General features: G+C 48.7%; 1 protein-coding gene across 1 annotated transcript; it reads left to right on the top strand.

Moving 5' to 3' along the window:
- Nucleotides 1–3,072: 3,072 nt before the first annotated feature.
- LOC117853847 (uncharacterized) lies at nt 3,073–17,037 on the top strand. Its single transcript, XM_034736130.2, has 4 exons — nt 3,073–7,670; nt 7,767–7,854; nt 8,483–8,610; nt 16,501–17,037. Exons 1-4 carry the CDS (start codon nt 3,079–3,081, stop codon nt 16,772–16,774), a joined length of 5,082 nt encoding a protein of 1,693 aa, XP_034592021.1. The 5' UTR covers nt 3,073–3,078; the 3' UTR covers nt 16,775–17,037.
- Nucleotides 17,038–17,332: the final 295 nt, after the last annotated feature.

Raw genomic sequence — 17,332 nt, 5'->3', positions numbered from 1 at the left:
TATTAAACATATGATTTTTCTTTAACTTTTAGGGCTCGCTTTTCACTCTTGTACCTCAAATTCCTGGAGACGGCCCTAACATGAATTAAGTGGAAAATGCACTAATAAGGCATTGAGATTGATGTTGGTCATGATTATTAGTGGCACAACTGGTTGCATAATAAGACAGTGATAAACTCATTTAGAAATATAATGATTTTCTACTTTCATTCTTTTGTAGTTTAGTGTGCGCGCGCGCGTGCTAGTAAAATCTAAAGGACCGACAGTACACAATCAATGACTCCGAGGATAAAGTAGTAGTTAAGATAGGAAAAATACTGATGCATGGTATTACCAGGAAATAATGAAGCAGATTGACCCTATTATCCACTTCAAGTTAGAATGATTATGTCGCCTTTTGCAACATATGCATCTAGCTGCTGTATAGATTCCTATATGAGCGAACATGAAAAATATAGTAGAAAACATTCCTAGAAGGGAAGCTGGAGTGCTTGGGTATCCGCAAGAACCATCCTCCATTGTCACCATACCAGAAGCCTGCATGACAAGTAAAAACACACAATTAAATGCATAGAACAAACTATACCATGAATACGACTACATCTATATAAAGATTAAAACCTTAGAAAATATTTCTTAAAAACATTGGCATAAAACATTTAGTCATGGTGCATCATCAACATTTAGTCATTGGTGCAAAATAGAAGAGTTCAAAGACCATATTCATAAAAGTATACTTGATCTAAGTAATACTCCCTCTGTCCCAATTTATAGGTCGTTTTTCTTTTCTATATGCATAGTTATAGCTATGCACCTAGGTATATTATGTCTAGATGCATAGTAAATACTATGAATCTAGAAAAAGTCAAAACGACCTATAATTTGGAACGGAGGGAGTAGTTAAGTAACTTATAATATCTCCTTTGGAGGATATATGGAGCATATAAGTAGTTTTTGGTGTGCACTATGAAACATGCCTATACTCTTTTATGCACAGGGCCATATTATAAACACTTTTATGCATTTGACATTTGTTTCAAATTGTGATCTTAACTGAAGTATTGTAAGAATAAAGATCATCATAATCATGATCCTAAATTGAATTAGAGACCGCGCAATTGAACTAATTTGCATTTTTGTCTTAGGCACCTAAGTTCATTAATAAATGGTATCTTATTGATGGCGAGAGGCACAATTTGATTGCCTATTGAGTACTTGTATCTTTCTATCTTAGGCACCTAAGCACAACTTGGCATCATAGTATATCTTATTGAGTACTTAATATCTTCATTCAACAAACTTGACATCATAATCATATTATACCTGCAAAAAGTTTAATTATAAAATAAAAATGATTTTTTATTGCTCTAATCCTATGTCTAAAGTTACAAGTACCCGATGTTTACTATATATCTTGTATTGAGAGTGAGCACACAACAAAACACTCTTCATCTAGGACTAGGTTCTACCCTAATCCTACTAGATACAACTCGTGATATACAGTTTGAGTCATATCAATATTAATAGGACTTGCGGAATCATATGATCTATATTAATATTGCAATTTATAAGAGCATTGGTTAGACAGGGAAATTCAGGCATAAAGGTACGATAAACTTGCATACATCTTCATCTATATTGTCAAACTATAAAGAAGAAGCCAAATCATATTGTGAAACATTGGAATACATGTACCCTAGTGACCTCTGCAACAAAAGCAAGTCTGGCAGAGAGGAGGCTAAGGAAGATCACCAATAGAAAAATTGCCACCACCTTCCTTTCCATCACTTCTTTTTTTATGCTTATTCTTCCATCCCTGCTATCCCACGGGCCATCCCACTCTCATCGCATCCTACCGGGTACATCAGCTGGCCCCTGCGTGCTGCCTTCAAGGGACCCCAGGGGTTCCGGAACCCCTTTCGCTTCCCTCCTCCATGGCCGCCCGCCTTTCTCGCCTCCGTGGCTCGGGAAGGCGGGGGAAGGATGGGGCGACTTCCCGTAGGGAGAGGTACCTCCGGAAGCATGGGATTGCTCCGACGGGAAACGATCCCTCCGCCAATTCCCCAACAGGTGTGAACAAGAGTGGGTTTGCCCATACCCTCCTCGGTGGCGGGTGACTCGCACCACGCGATGACGTGAACGCACCCTAGGCGCGCGGCGCATTTTAATCGCCCGCGGCGGCCCCTAGCCAAACGGTCAGGTCTGCGGTGCGCCGTGGCGCTAGGCTGAGTGCTGATATGTCCCGGTTCATTTCGGCGCTGTGTAGTACATTTTTGCGTTTGATCGCGTACTGATGCGTAAATAATAGCAATAGCCCTCGTACGTTCTTCATCTGGATCAACTTGCAGTTTCAACAATTCATCAAAGACCTGTACTTTCTTGCAGCATCATGCATGAACTAAAAGCAATTTGCCGACTTGGCAACATCATCATTAGCATCCAAATATTCTAAGCACAAACAACAAAGCACGCAGTTGTAGGATTCACAGGTTGTTCGTTTGCTCCAATTCTTCTCTTGTTTCTTGGTTGTGATGGTGCAGTAGGTGGTGTAATGCTTAATGCTTTGATTCTGAAGTGTTTCCATGTTGCCTTTCCTTATTCTATATCTAGTCTTATCGATATTATGCACCCAAACATCTATGTATGTCCAGCAAAAGTAGCAATAAGACATTTGTGTGGACTACATAGGTATAAGTTCACAACTAGGAACACACAAAAAAAAATCAAAGTTGTTTGTTTAAAATATATACCTCAAAATGGAACACCGCTATTTGACCAAAGAAATGTGTTTCAAAGGTAATTGAAATCAATCGCAGGAAGGCTCGTACAGCCGCAATATCCCTTTTCTCCGTAGATTCCGAGGTTCTTACGCATGCAGAATCAATCTAGGATTTACCGAAATTTAAATTAAAACAGCGTATTCGGTACGTTCTTTACGTGATCGATGAATAAGCAAGATTTCAACGGGAGCAGTAAATCTGTTTTTTTTAATCTCAGCCTACACGAGCACGATGATCACTCGCTCGAACTCGAGCGCGATAGTCTAGCAAGTGGCCGCTCAGTTTATCTGTACAATTGATGAAATCCATGAATTTCAGATTTGACGACAGGGAGACATGCCAACGGCAAGTGCACGCCACCCCAGGGCCCCACGGCGCCACGTCACGGACAATCCCGCAGCTCTCCCACACGGCACACACACTTCCATCTGCATCCCACCCAAACCCGCTCCGCTACTCTCCGGCGGTCGCCGGAAGCACCAGGCCACTGCCGGCGGCCGCCGCGAACCCCCTTTCCGCCGCCATGTACAACTCCTACTCTGCCGCCGCCTTCGCGCTGAGGGCCGCGAAGCCATCCTTGCAAGCCCATTCCTCCTATTCCTACTCCTACCTTCCCTCGCATCACTGCCACCGCGACGACGCCGACGAGCACCGCCGCCGCCGCCACCACCACGAGCTCCTCCAGCAGAGCCCGTACCTCACCCCACGCTTCCTGCTCGACGGCTACCTGCTCCGCCACTCGGCCCACCTCCTGCTCCTCTCCGCGCGGCTCCGTACCCCGCCGCCGACGCACCCGCATCCGTCCCGATGCTGCCGCCGGAGAGCGTCCGCACGCTGCTGCTGCGATGGCGGCTGCGGTAGGACTGTGGCTGGGCAAGTTTCATGGCAGGTAGAGTCGTGCGGGTGCCGGTGCTGCGGCCGCGGCGCTGGGAGGCCGGATCTTGGGACGGTTTGCCGGCGATTGGAGGCGGCTAGGTGTCGTTGCAGTGGCTCCGTGGGTGGGAGGTTGCTTCGAGCTGGCTGTGGCCGGCGGGATGCGCCGAGGTTGGTAGGGAGGGCGGTGCGGCAGGAGGTGTGGGAGTACGAGGGGGGCGAGTGGCCGCGCAGGAGGTGTTTGACGGAATGCCATGATGATTGGGAGGACGAAGATGACTGTGATCATGATCAGTTGGAGGTTGTGAGTTTAGTTAGGAGGAGATGGAAAGATGACGACAACGATGACGACGACATTTGTCGATGTAGGGACTGCGGTCGGAGAAAGGGCCTCGAAAGCTATTACAGTGGTGAGGACGCATACAGTGGCCAGCGGAGGGAGAGGAGGGATGTGGATGAGGACCGGCGCAGTTTCAGGGATTCTGACCGGAGAAGGCAGCAGCAGAGGGAGTACCATGATGATGAGGATGACCTTGACTTGAAGCGGCGGAGGCGGAGATGGGAAGGGAGAGATAAGAGGGATTTTGACTTTGATGATGCAGTAGACACGAGGACCGTTGAAACAAGAAGGTATCGTGGTGATGGAAGGGAATATGACCGGAGAAGAGAGAGGAGAGGCTTCGACTCTGATGATATGGTTGATGTCAGGAGGGCTGATCGGCATGCTGAGGATGTACAGAGATTTGATCAGAGAAGCGAGAGTAGGGATTTTAAGATTGATGATAAGGTTGATTTGAGGAGAGAAGGGAGGCGCCTTAGTAATGATGATCACAGATATGTTTCGCGGCACGAGAGAAGTGAAGATACAGATAGAGAGGATATCTCACTCTTGAGATCACGTCGTCGGAACAACGAAGAGATTGATTATGATGAGCAAGACCTTGCTGAGCGAAGGTACTACTCTGGGGGGCGATCTCAGAAGTCTGCAAGAGCATCTTCATTCCATGAGGATGATTCAAAGAGGGCTTCAAGTTCGAGGAGCACAGTTGATGCAAGACGTGCAAGGCATGAGGAGAATTCATCATCAAGGGTGAGGTGGCATGACAATGTAGACCAACGAACTGAGCAGACATCTGAAGAGAGAAAGCGACGTCATTCAGTGGGTTGGTCAAATGATGAGAGAGATACGCATGATTATGATGATGCACGGTTTGTCAGGATAACAGATGCTAGGACAAGTATGCAAGATGTCAAGGTTATAACTGAGGATGATACTAAATTGACATCCAGTTCAAAGAAAGCATCCATTTTGAAGCACAGTAGCAATGTAGATCAGCAAGCTGCAGTACATAAGGATGAATCAAGGAAGAGCTCACAGAAGATAATGGATATATCAGAAGTGCAAGATAACCGCACTGAACGTGGTTCGAGATCACAGAATTATCATCAGGAAGATAGAAGAAACTATATTGAGAATATGTCTTCTTCTGTTCAAAATTCTGCGAATATGGTTAGCGACAGTAGAAGACAAGTTGATCAGCACAATGAGGTGAACCAGAACCTGGTCTCACTCACTGAATCAAGTAAACACTCAGAGAACCTCATAAATGTAACAACGGATAGCACTCACAATGTCAGCAGGGCCTCTCACTCCCAGAGAAATTATGATGAAGTAAACCAGACAGATATTGATGACAGGTCTACTTCCTTACAGAATATAATTCATGTTACAAGAGATAAGAAGAGGATTGTGAACCAGCAAATAATACATGAAACAGATATAGATATGCAGAATATTACACAGGTTGATGTTTCGAAGATTCGTGCGAGTGATACTTCCACGTCTAGAAGTTCACAAAGTCACTCGGAAACTAAATCAGATGTGAACTCAACTTCGAATATGAGCTTCATTAATAGCACAAGGAGCCAGGAAAAGGAAGTATACCAAAATAAGATCTCTGCTAGTAATAGTGCCATGGTTAGGGGTTCACAAAGTCATCTCGAGACTGGACTGTACGATCAGTTTCACTCATCGTCATCCGCTAATATTGCTGACAACACAAAGAAAAGTCAAGAACAAGTTGAACTTAATATTGGCAATGCTAGTAATGTTGTTGTAGCTAGCACTTCGGGCAGTCATCTCGATGATCAGTTTCAGGCGACTTCAGCTGTAAATACAATTGGCAGTATGAGAGAACAAATTGATCATTCTAACATCCATGCTAGTGATGCTACAGTTGTCAGCAGTTCACAAGGTCTTGTGACTAGAAATGGCAATCAAGTTCATAGGACATCAGCTGCACATTGGCCAAGGGAGAAACAAGGAAAGAATGATTGGCAAATTATACAAGTTTCAAGTACAGAAAGGAATGATGAAATGGGAAGCAAATTTTCTGAATCCTCTCATGACTCAAGATATAGGATGGTAAGATCAGAAGATACACATCAGAACATGGATTTGATCTGGCAGCAGGCAGACACCAGCAGGATCTCTGATGACAAAGACACTACTGGTTTGCTGTTAGAGAGCACTGAAGAGGGATCATCTATGGTTAATGTGGATATGGCACAAGGAGCAGCAATAATGGGAAGCAATGAGCAAGAAGTAAGAAGTGAAACTACTGCAGGAAGTATTATGCCAAGTAGTTCAAGTGCCGGACAGCCTGTCAAGGAAAGCATGCTAGAATCAGCTGCTCGATTAGAGAAAGCATCTACCTTTCATGTTGGACGTTTTGTTGATGAGCTTCAAAAGGGAGTCTCAGATGCAGAGACTACTTCAACAAAGAAAAATGAGAAATCCATGGTGGAAGGTACAACACGGTCTTCATCAAGGTCTAGGATGAAGGGGCCAGCTGATGAGATGTGGGATGTCCATAGTACTTCTTCTCAAGAGACCTTCAAGACGGCTGACAAAGAGGAAGGTTCATCAGCTGATGGAGCTACTAATTCAGCCTCCCAGACACCCAAAAATGAATCTGCTCTTGCTAGAAAAGTTCACAAGTCACTCTGGGCTTATGTTGCTGACATAATCCGTCTTGGTTGGATTCAACGTGGTGACTCTCCTGATTCTAGTGACAAATCAGTTAAGAAAAGTTCATCCAGTAATTCTCAGAGTACAGAGGGTTGGCTTTCTAGTCAGGAACGTGATAATGATGGCACAAGGAAGAAAATTAAAACAAAAGATCAGCAGTTGATAAAGTCGCACAGTGGAGAATCAGAACCTGGAGTGGCTTCAACGTCAGAGGAGGGATATTTTAACTCTAGTACACAGGGTTTGCAAATATCAGAAACTGTTATTGAACCTCAATTAGGTAGATCTGAGGGAGACTTGTTGGCTAGAAGTTCTAAGGATGATCTACATATATCAAGGGAGAGAATAAAACAATCTGATGTGGGCGAATCACCCAAAAGAAATACCAGAGATGATAGCATGCCAACTTTGGTAGATGTCACGATAGGACATTTACCAGAACATAAAACTGCTACTTCATCCAGTATCACGGCAAAGGATTCTGGTGAGTTTAATACTGGTAAAGGAATGTTGGCTGACAGCTCTTCTGTGGCCATTAGTGCAACAGAAGCTGGTCGCAGTGGTGATGGAGCTGATTGGATGAATGATCCTTCAGGTGCTATAACTCCTTACCGTCACCCTCAAACGCAAGCTGCAATGCCACATGAAAGTACCTCAACTGGCATCCTTGAACCACCAGCAGTACGTGTGGGAGGTATAAGGTTTGAAGAGAAGAATGTTGTGCAAGAGGCTCCGGAAATTATTAAAACAGGGGGAAAAGATGCGGAATTGAAGAGGAGGATGTTTCAAAGAAATAAACAGGTATTGAAGGAGACATTTGATGAATGGGAGGAAGCATACCAGCGTGACGCTGAGCAGAGAAAAGCTGATGAGTTATTCATGAGGGAAGCTTTACTTGAAGCCCAGAGAGCTGCAGATATTTGGGAGGTACCTGTTGGAGCAGTGCTAGTACAAAATGGCGAAATTATTGCTCGTGGATGTAACCTGTAAGTAATAGTATCATATATATTAGATAGCTAAGCATAGGCTACAAAATTGAAATATTCATTTTGCTAACTGTTCTGTGCCCTCCTTGTTTCCAGAGTTGAAGATCTCAGGGATTCAACTGCACATGCTGAAATTGTTTGTATAAGAGAAGCTTCTAACAAACTCAAGACATGGCGCTTGGCAGTAATATTTCACATCCATAGCTTTCTGTTTTATGACCTGTAGAAGCATTAAAAAATCCCCTCATGTTGAATCCTTTCTCTTTTATATAATATCTTTATCTGTCCTGGAGATGTCATCTCAAACTGGTTATGCCACTTGAGATGGATAGCCATCTAATTGACAATACGTAAATGCTTACATGCTCTAGTTATTAGTTCACACATCCGGGCTTATCATGTCCCTAGGCTTTGCTAAATATGTGTTTCATTCACATTATTTTAAAATTTGAAATCACAAGGATTATTGCTTTTCAGCTTCCACAAGTGTTAAACTGTAGATAGGTCTAGAGTGTTGTAGCTTTGTGTCTTTTGTGTTCCCCACCTTGTTCCAGAGTCTTCCCTTTTGTATCATATATTTGTGTCTAGGGGGCTGGTGGAATACATTCATTTCTCAGCCTTCATTCTTCTTCACCACCAACATTAACAAGAACAGCGCAAAAATCTTTCTTTTTGAGATTTTTGAAATGAAAATCCATTTTTAAATGCAAAGCTTTCAGACCGTGAATACACAGCAATTTATGAATCCTTTTATACATTTATGTGTGTATAAATTTGCAATGTTGGGAATCTCCTAATCAGAAGTATTGCAGGACACAACACTTTATGTGACACTGGAACCTTGTGCCATGTGTGCTGGAGCTATTCTTCAAGCTAGAATCGACACTGTAGTATGGGGTGCTCCAAACAAGCTTCTCGGAGCCGATGGCAGCTGGGTTAGGTATGGCATATACTACAATGAAATTTCATACCAATCCATTTTTGTAGCTTAGAATCTTTTATCTTTGGAGTTTTCATACTTGAAGCGCAGAGGGCTGCAGATATATGGGAGGTAATATGGTTGAAGCAATGCAGAATGCACCATATGACATGTGTATTTGTTTGGAATAGAAAACTATCAAAAAAGTATTTTATGGAAAACAATAAGAACACTGTCATAGGATAAGAGCATCAATAGGATTCTAATATGCAAATAATGGCATAGTTATACATGTGAGTTTCGATGCTTTAAATTCAACTTTGAATGACAATACCCAGAAAGCAATCATCATCAGATACCTCCTTTTCTTGCTTATTCACTGCCAGTGCATATATCCAACACCCCAGATAAAAAATATCAATATAAGACATTTCAAATCTTGTGTGGGAACCAAGGTAAATCCAACCAACCATACACTGATGTCAAGCAACAACAGAACAGTGGATGTCATGGGGAAAACTAGTTAGGTCACTGCAGAAATTAGATATAGGGCCTGGTCATGGGCATGGCCGTTATTGCATGCTGCAACCAAGAGGCCTGGCCAATAACAGAGGCTGCTATTGCATGCTGTATATGCTGACTGCAACCAAGAGGCCAGGCCAATAACAGACCTAGTGTCCTAGTTGAAAGGAGACAATCGCCTCTTCCTTTTTCAACAACAATTAGCCATCTGCGACAACAAAGGTTAGCTTTTACTCACTTAAGGCCCTGTTTGGATACAAATTATTTTTAGAGTTTTGTAAAAATACCATGGCTTTATAAAATACGTAGGCATTGGAAAGAAAGGAGGTGTTTGGATGCAACAATTGTTGTAGTTTTTAAAACTACAGTATTACTAAAACAACAGTTTTTTTTAGAGTTTTGGAAACTCCACCCTGACCCTCATTTTTCTAGATCATGCTCGTGATCCACTGCTCCTTTTATCGCACGCTTTTTTCTTTGACTGTTTTTTCCCCACCCTAGTATCTCCTAAGCCTTTGCAGAACCAAAACTTTCATCTGTGCCAATCTTCTTCTTCTCCATTGCACTGTGCTTCCATGGCAATAAGATTAGGGATGGCCAGAGTTGGCGCCAGGCACCGCGGTGTCTGTGTTTACCTTGGCTCCACCGAAACGGGTCTCAAGAGCTCGATTTTCTGTCATGGACTGTCATGTACCTAGAGATATGAAGGTCAATTTGATTGGTGATAATGATAATGAAGTGATTTGAAGATCCGATCTAAAAGGAAAATATGGCAAAACTAGCATCCACAATTAAGTTTGATCAGACATAAATGATAGTATGATACGTCTGATATCTTTAGATCGGTACATATGAATAAAGTATACTGTCATTTAGATAATGAACCTTATTAGCTCACAACGCTTAAACAGGCAATGCATATGCAGCTAGAACCATGCTGGCCATCTTTATAAGCATCAAGCATCTTTTTATTTGCTGAAATATTCTAAGATACATTTTATAGAATGACGAGATACTGCCAAAAATACTACAACTTCCAAACACATAATGGTTTCCCTAAAACTCAGAAAAACTCTGGTTTGAGAATGCTATGGTATTACATGGTTCTGGTTTTAAAACTTTAGTTTTTCAATACTATGGTTTCTGAAAACTGCATCATCCAAACAGGGCCTAAATCTCTGTAAAAGACTGATCAAAGTTTTGTTAGGTAGCATGTATGTGATAGAATAAGTCATGTATTTGTTGGATGTGCGTTTTATCTATCTGTGTGCCTATGTGCACTTTACCTACTTAGATGCTATTTTGATGTTTTACTTAGCTTCTAAGCCACCTACCCATGGTTGGCCTATATGTACCCCAAAGACCCTAGCTTCTAAGCCACCTACCAATGGTTGGCCTATATGTACCCCAAAGACCCCTTTGTGGGAGTAGTGATTGAGAAAGAGATCCATTTGGGCCAACAATTGGTATCTAGAGCCTATCTTTCTCACCTACCCCCCCTCTCTCGTGCTCCTCTGGTTTCTACCTGAAACACTCCCGTGCTCATCCATACCCCAGCGGGCCCACCTCCGGCGGCGGCGGCGCACCTCCCCAGCCCAGATCTGGCGGGCGGTTGGTCTCCTCCACCACCCTACAGCCCGGATCCGGCGGGTTCCCTCGGGCGGCGGCGCGATTCGGGCGTGGCTCAGGCGGTGGGGCAGCGTGGAGCAGGCGGTAGTGCGTGGGCGACCAGTAGGCGGTGCTCGGCCAGGGGCAGCAGCCAGCGCGCGACGGCCAGGGGCAGCAGCGCGTGGGCGGCCGCGAGTAGAGGTTTCAGGCACTCGTTCAAAGCATTCTTCTTCCCCGACATTTTCCCTTGACATGGCAGGCTCTAGCGGACGGCAGGAGGCGTGGGTGGTGCTGGTCAGGCAGCTGGCGTGGCTTTGGCGATCGGCGCGGCGCCCGCGGACGACGCGGTGTGCGCGGCCGGCGCGCTACTAGTGCGCCCGACTCGCTTCCCGGCCCACTCGCGAGCCTCACGGGCTTCTTCCTCCCACCACTCGGCCACGACGAGTGGGCGGCACCGCAGCGCGGCCGCCGAGGAGGCGGCGGCGGTCGAGGAGCAGCGGCGGAGGCAGCACGGCTGCGCGACGCCGAGGCGCGAGTGGCGGCTGTAGCTCGGGCAGCACGCGCGGCGGCTGTGGAGGTTGCGGCGGTGCGAGCAGCTGAGGCAGCCCGCCTAGCCATGGAGGAGGCACAGGCGGCAGCGGTGGCCGCCACGCAGTGGTGTCTGGAGGCGGACCGGCTACGCGAGGAGGTGGAGGTGACGCGCGAGATGGCGCGTCGTGACGAGATGGAGTTGAGGCGTGCGGTGAGGGCGCCGGTGCCGATGCGCACGGCGACAGTTCCGAGTCGGAGGAGACGGATCGGCGGTGGAACGCGGGGGTGGACCGGTGGGTCCAGGACCTGCGTCGAGGTGCGGACGGCGGGCATCCTTGGGCCTCAACTCCAACTACGACTTTGACCTCGACTCCGGGCACCGACCCCCGAGGGTCGTGAAGACCATCATCCGAGAGTTTGTCGACAGCACGCAGTGGTCGATATTGACGAAGACCAACTACATGGAGTGGTCCTCGGTGATGAAGGTGAAGCTCCAAGTGCGGGAGATGTGGGACGCAGTCCGGCACGGCGACGTTGACAGCCACGAGGATCGGCAAGCGCTCGAGGCGTTACTCGCCGCGGTCCTGATGGAGATGGCGGTGAACCTCTCGGGGAAGAGGACCGCTAAGGCTGCCGGGACGCTATCGCTGCTGCCCAAGTTGCTAGCGACCACGCCCGCTAGTCCACTCTGCAGAAGCTTCGGCAGGAGTGGGATTGTCTAGCTTTTGAGCCGGGCGAGGATGTCGACGACTTCGCCCTTCGCCTCTCCAGCTTGATGCAGCGGTTGGAGTGGTACGACGACGATGAGATCAACGAGGAGAAAGCCGTGGTGAAGTTCCTGCGCGTCATCCAGAAGAAGTACTCGCAGCTCGCTATCTCCATCGAGACGCTGCTCGACCTCTCGACATTGTCGATCGACGAGCTGACGGGGCGACTCAAGGCATTCGAGGTTCGTGAGGAGATGACGTCTGGCGGGCCCGTCACCATCGGTTGCAAGCTCCACCTCACTGAGGAGCAGTGGATCGCCCGCCAGAGGGAGAGGAAGAAGGCAGCCTTCTTCCTCGATAGGCTGCCGCAGGCGCGGCAAGCCGCGCAAGGTGCCCAAGGCGCGAGGAGGCGCCGAGGGCGGGACGCGAGGAGGTGCCCAGGGCAGTGCCGCCGGCGAGCGCAAGCCGACATGAGACGACAAGTGCCACAACTGTGGTAGGACTGGCCACTAGGCTAGGGAGTGTCGTCAGCCGAGGCGCGGCAGGCCCACGTTGCGCAGGTTGCGGAGGAGGAGGAGCCGGCTCTGTTCCAGGCTCACGGGAGCATCGAGCTACTTCCAGCAGCATCGGCTGCAATGGCTCTCCTCCACCTTGACGAGCCACGCACACACGTTTTCCTCGGCAATGGTACCAGCGCCGACAAGATTGACTGCTGGTTCCTCGACAGTGGTGCCACGCACCACGTGACCGGGTGCTGGGAGTACTTCTCCGACCTGAACGTCGACGTACACGGCTCCGTCAAGTTCGGCGACTCTTCGGCCGTGGACATCAACAGCATCAGCTCCGTCATTCTCGTCTCCAAGACTAGCGAGCACCGACTCCTCACTGGAGTCTTCTACATCCCCGCACTGAGAAACTCGATCATCAGCCTTGGGCAGCTGGATGAGAGTGGCTCGCCGTGGAGATCGACGGCAGAGTGCTCCGGATCTGGGATCGATGACAGCGCCTACTCGCCAAGGTGGAGAGAGGGAGCAACCGCCTCTACGTCCTCTACGTAGAGGTGGCGTTTGCCTTGCTGCTCGTCGCGATGAGGAGGCTTGGCGGTGGCACGAGCGCTTTGGGCACCTCCACTTCGAGGCCCTGAAGCGGCTCAACACTGAGGAGATGGTGCGGGGCATGCCGTGCGTCGACCACGTGGAGCAGCTCTGCGACACCTATGACGTGACGAAGCAGAGGCGACGTTCCTTCCCTCGCAAGGCGAGCTTTGTGCATGGCGACCTCTGCGGGCCGCTGTCGCCAGCTACACCTGGAGGACGGAGCTACTTCCTACTACTCGTCGACGATATCTCGTGGTACATATGGGTGGCCCTCCTCGACACCAAGGGAGTTGCTGTGGACGCCATCAAGCACATTCAAGCTGCTGTGGAGAACGAGTGTGGCCGCAAACTGCGCGTGCTGCGCACCGAGAACGGCGGCGAGTTCACGACGCTGCGCACCGAGAACGGCGGCGAGTTCACGACGACTGAGTTTGCGCCGTACTGCGCCGACGAGGGGATCCAGCACCGCTACTCCGCGTCGTAAACCCCGTAGCAGAACGGTGTCGTCAAGCGGCACAACCAGATGGTGGAGGCCATGGCCCGGGCCCTCCTCAAGCAGAGGATGATGCCGATCATCTTCTGGGGGCAGAGGCGGTGCTAACAGCCGTCTACATCCTCAATCGCTCGCCTACCAAGACTCTCAATGGCATGACACCACACAAGGCTTGGCATGGGCGCAAGCCGGCGGTCGCCCACCTCCGCGTCTTCGGTTGCCTCGCTTACATCAAGGAGCTGGGCCACGTCGGCAAGCTCGACGACAGGAGCACCCTAGGGGTGTTCATTGGCTACGCGGAGGGGTTGAAGACCTACCGCATCCTTGACCTGGAGACACATCGTGTGCGCACAGCGCGTGACGTTGTGCTCGACGAAGGGTGAGCTTGGGCATGGGGCAAGATGGTGGATGACGGCTCGACTCCGACATACGACGACTTCACCGTCGACTACGTCCACTTCGAGGGAGCTGGGGGAGTGGGTAGCTCTTCTTTGCTGAGCGTGCCTACTCCAGTTCCCGGGTCTCCACCGACTCCGGCGAGTACTACTCTGGCTGCGACGAGCTCTCCACTGCCACCACCACAGCCGGCCACGCTACGCGCCCAATGGAGTTCGCCACTCCGCTCTCTCACGACGAGGACCGTGTCGATGCAAACCACGACGGCGAGCCTTTGAGGTATTGCACAGTGGAGGACATCCTCGGCGACCAGTCGGTGCCAGGACTGATGCCTCACGACATGGAGGTGGAGCTGCACCTCGCGTACGACGATGGCGAGCCTCACTCCTTCGCTGAGGCTGAGGGACACGCGGCATGGTGCGCCGCGATGAAGTTGGAGTTGGAAGCTGTTGAGAAGAACCAGACTTGGGAGCTGGCTGATCTTCCTCCCGGTCACCGCGCGATCACCCTTAAGTGGGTGTACAAGCTGAAGAAGGATGAAACTGGTGCCATTGTCAAGCACAAGGCTTGCTTGGTGGCACGTGGGTTTGTGCACAGGAGGGAGTTGACTTCGACGACGCTTTTGCTCCTGTTGCACGGATGGAGTCCGTGCGTCTGCTCCTCGTGCTGGCAGCCTAGGAGGGCTGGCGCATCCACCACATGGACGTCAAGTCGGCGTTTCTCAACGGCGACTTGAAGGAGGAAGTCTACGTCTACCAGCCGTCGGGATTCGTCATCCCCGATAAGGAGGACAAGGTGCTGCAACACCCTCTACGGCTTGTTGCAGGCACCACGAGCTTAGAATGCCAAGCTGGATTCCACCCTGAAGACTATGGGTTTCGAGCAAAGCCCGCACGAGGCGGCCGTCTACTGGCGGGGCAATGGAGGCAATGCTCTGCTGGTGGGTGTCTACGTCGACGATCTGGTGATCACGGGCACCAAGGACGAGGAGGTGGAAGCGTTGAAGGAGGAGATGAAGGCCGCCTTCCATATGAGTGACTTGGGGCCTCTTTCTTTGTACCTGATGATCGAGGTGCACGAGGACGACTCCGGCATCACACTTCGACAGACCACCTACGCCAAGCGCGCTGTTGAGCTGGGTAGGCTCACCGATTGCAACCTAGCTCTCACATCGATGGAGGGGAGGCTGAAGCTGAGCCGCAACAACACGGTTGAGGAGGTGGATGCTACACAGTACCTGTGGCTTGTGGGGAGCCTTCGCTACCTCGCCCACACATAGTCGGACTTGGCGTTCTCCGTCAGCTACGTCAGTTGTTCATGCAACGATCGACGATGGAGCACCTGCAGGCCGTCAAGAGGGTCCTTCGCTACGTTGCGGGGACTCTCGACTACGGCCTCCACTACTCGAGGTGTCCCGGGGCGGCACACTTCATCGGCTACAGTGACAGTGACCACGCCGGCGACATCAACACCAGCAAGAGCACGAGCGGGATGTTTTCTTCCTTGGCAAGTGCCTCGTCAGCTGGCAGACGGTCAAGCAGTAGGTGGTAGCCCTATCCAGCTGTGAGGCCGAGTACATTGCTGCTTCTTCCGCTTCGACTCAGGCTCTCTGGCTCGCTCGGCTGCTCGGCGATCTCCTTGGCAAGGATGCTGAAGCAGTGGAGCTCAAGGTGGACAGCAAGTTTGCTCTAGCTCTGGTGAAGAATCCCATCTTCCACGAGCGAAGCAAGCACATCAGAGTGAAGTACCACTTCATCCGAGGCTACTTGGAGGAAGGGAGTGTGAGGGCGAACTACATCAACACCAAGGATCAACTCGCCGACCTTCTTATCAAGTCTCTTGGAAGGATCAAGTTCCAAGAACTCTGCTCTAGGATTGGGATGGTCCAGTTGCCGATCAAGACACGCAAGACTTTGGGGGAGATTGATAGAATATGTCATGTGTGTGTTGGGTGTGCGTTTTATCTATCTGTGTGCCTATATGCACTCTACCTACTTAGATGCCATTTTGATGCTTTTTGGATGCTTTACTTAAGCTTCTAAGCCACTTACCCATGGTTGGCCTATATGTACACCAAAGACCCCTACCCCTTTGTGGGAGTAGTGAATGAGAAAGAGATCCATTTGGGCCAACAGTATGGAAGCCAATTAAAAGACTGATAAATAGGAATTGAGAGTTAAAACTATTTTTTCTTACTTTTGTTAGCAATTTAGTACCAATTACATACATTAGTAAAACAAAAGCTCAAGTAAGGTGCATTAAATAGTGTTTATGAAGAGTTTCAGGTTTGTCAATGATACCGCCACACACTAGCTTAGCTGTTCATTGATATTATATGGCCCATGTTTGAACCAAATTGACACATTGATATTGGTGTTTCTCACATTTGGATGAGACCTGTAGTTTGACACTCTAGTAGGGATACAAGGATGTTCCAATAAAAATATAGAGGGTTTTCATTTGTTTTTGTTGACCTGATTTCCATTTATCAAGATGAGGTTGGAAAACTCAAAAAACAAAACAAAACCAAAAAACTGCTCTGACACTTGTTTTGCAGGCTGTTCCCTGGGGATGGACAAACAAGCACTCTGGATTCAGCAAACCAGAGCCAGGCCGCGGGGCCTATCCACCCTTTCCATCCCAAGATAACCATCAGGCGTGGTGTGCTGTCAGCCGAGTGCTCGGAGATAATGCAGCAATTCTTCCAGCTGAGGCGCCGAAAGAAGCAGAAGCCGCAGTCGCCACCTCGCGCCCACCACCAGGGGCACCACCATCCTGTCAAGTTCTTCAGCAAGATGCACCATATGTTTGGCACGATCTTCTGCTTGTAGTAGCTTTGCACTTCTTTTTTCAGTTTTTCCGATTTTCCTATTAAGGAAGTCTAGAGTTAAGGTATTTCTTTCTGCACATTAAGTGGTTTCTACTGAGAGCTTGTAGGTATCAGCAGTTTGTATTGTGAGATAAGGAAACCGTCGTCAGCCGTTGTATTTCCTTGTGCTAATAAGGGCTGCAGATGGTATTCCAATGTGTAGACACCAGGTCTGCAGGTGTTGCATTTTCTTGCCCACGACTGAAGAAGAAATGGTGTGCGCAATCCGCTTTCAGTCGTTGGCCCTGTTTCCTTTGCATGCCTGATGGGGTTATCAGGTTTGGTAACGGGGAAACAGTTGGTGAAACGGGAAGTGAGCATCTCACATTATATAATGTTAATATGGACGTCAATGTACGTCACTAAACTCTTCACTGGCCATCATATCCGTGCGAGGGGCATGCTTGGAGTGTATCAGTTGGTATGTAGCTAGATAGCATAGCATAGCATGACTGAGGGGCCGTTTGTATCTTTAGTCCGCACTAAATTCATGTCACGTTAAATATTCGGAGGTTAATTA

The sequence above is a fragment of the Setaria viridis genome, chromosome 4 (genome assembly GCF_005286985.2).
Source record: "Setaria viridis chromosome 4, Setaria_viridis_v4.0, whole genome shotgun sequence".
Taxonomy (NCBI): domain Eukaryota; kingdom Viridiplantae; phylum Streptophyta; class Magnoliopsida; order Poales; family Poaceae; genus Setaria; species Setaria viridis.
Note: the sequence above shows the minus strand (reverse complement) of the source record. Positions and strands in the feature narration are given on the sequence as shown.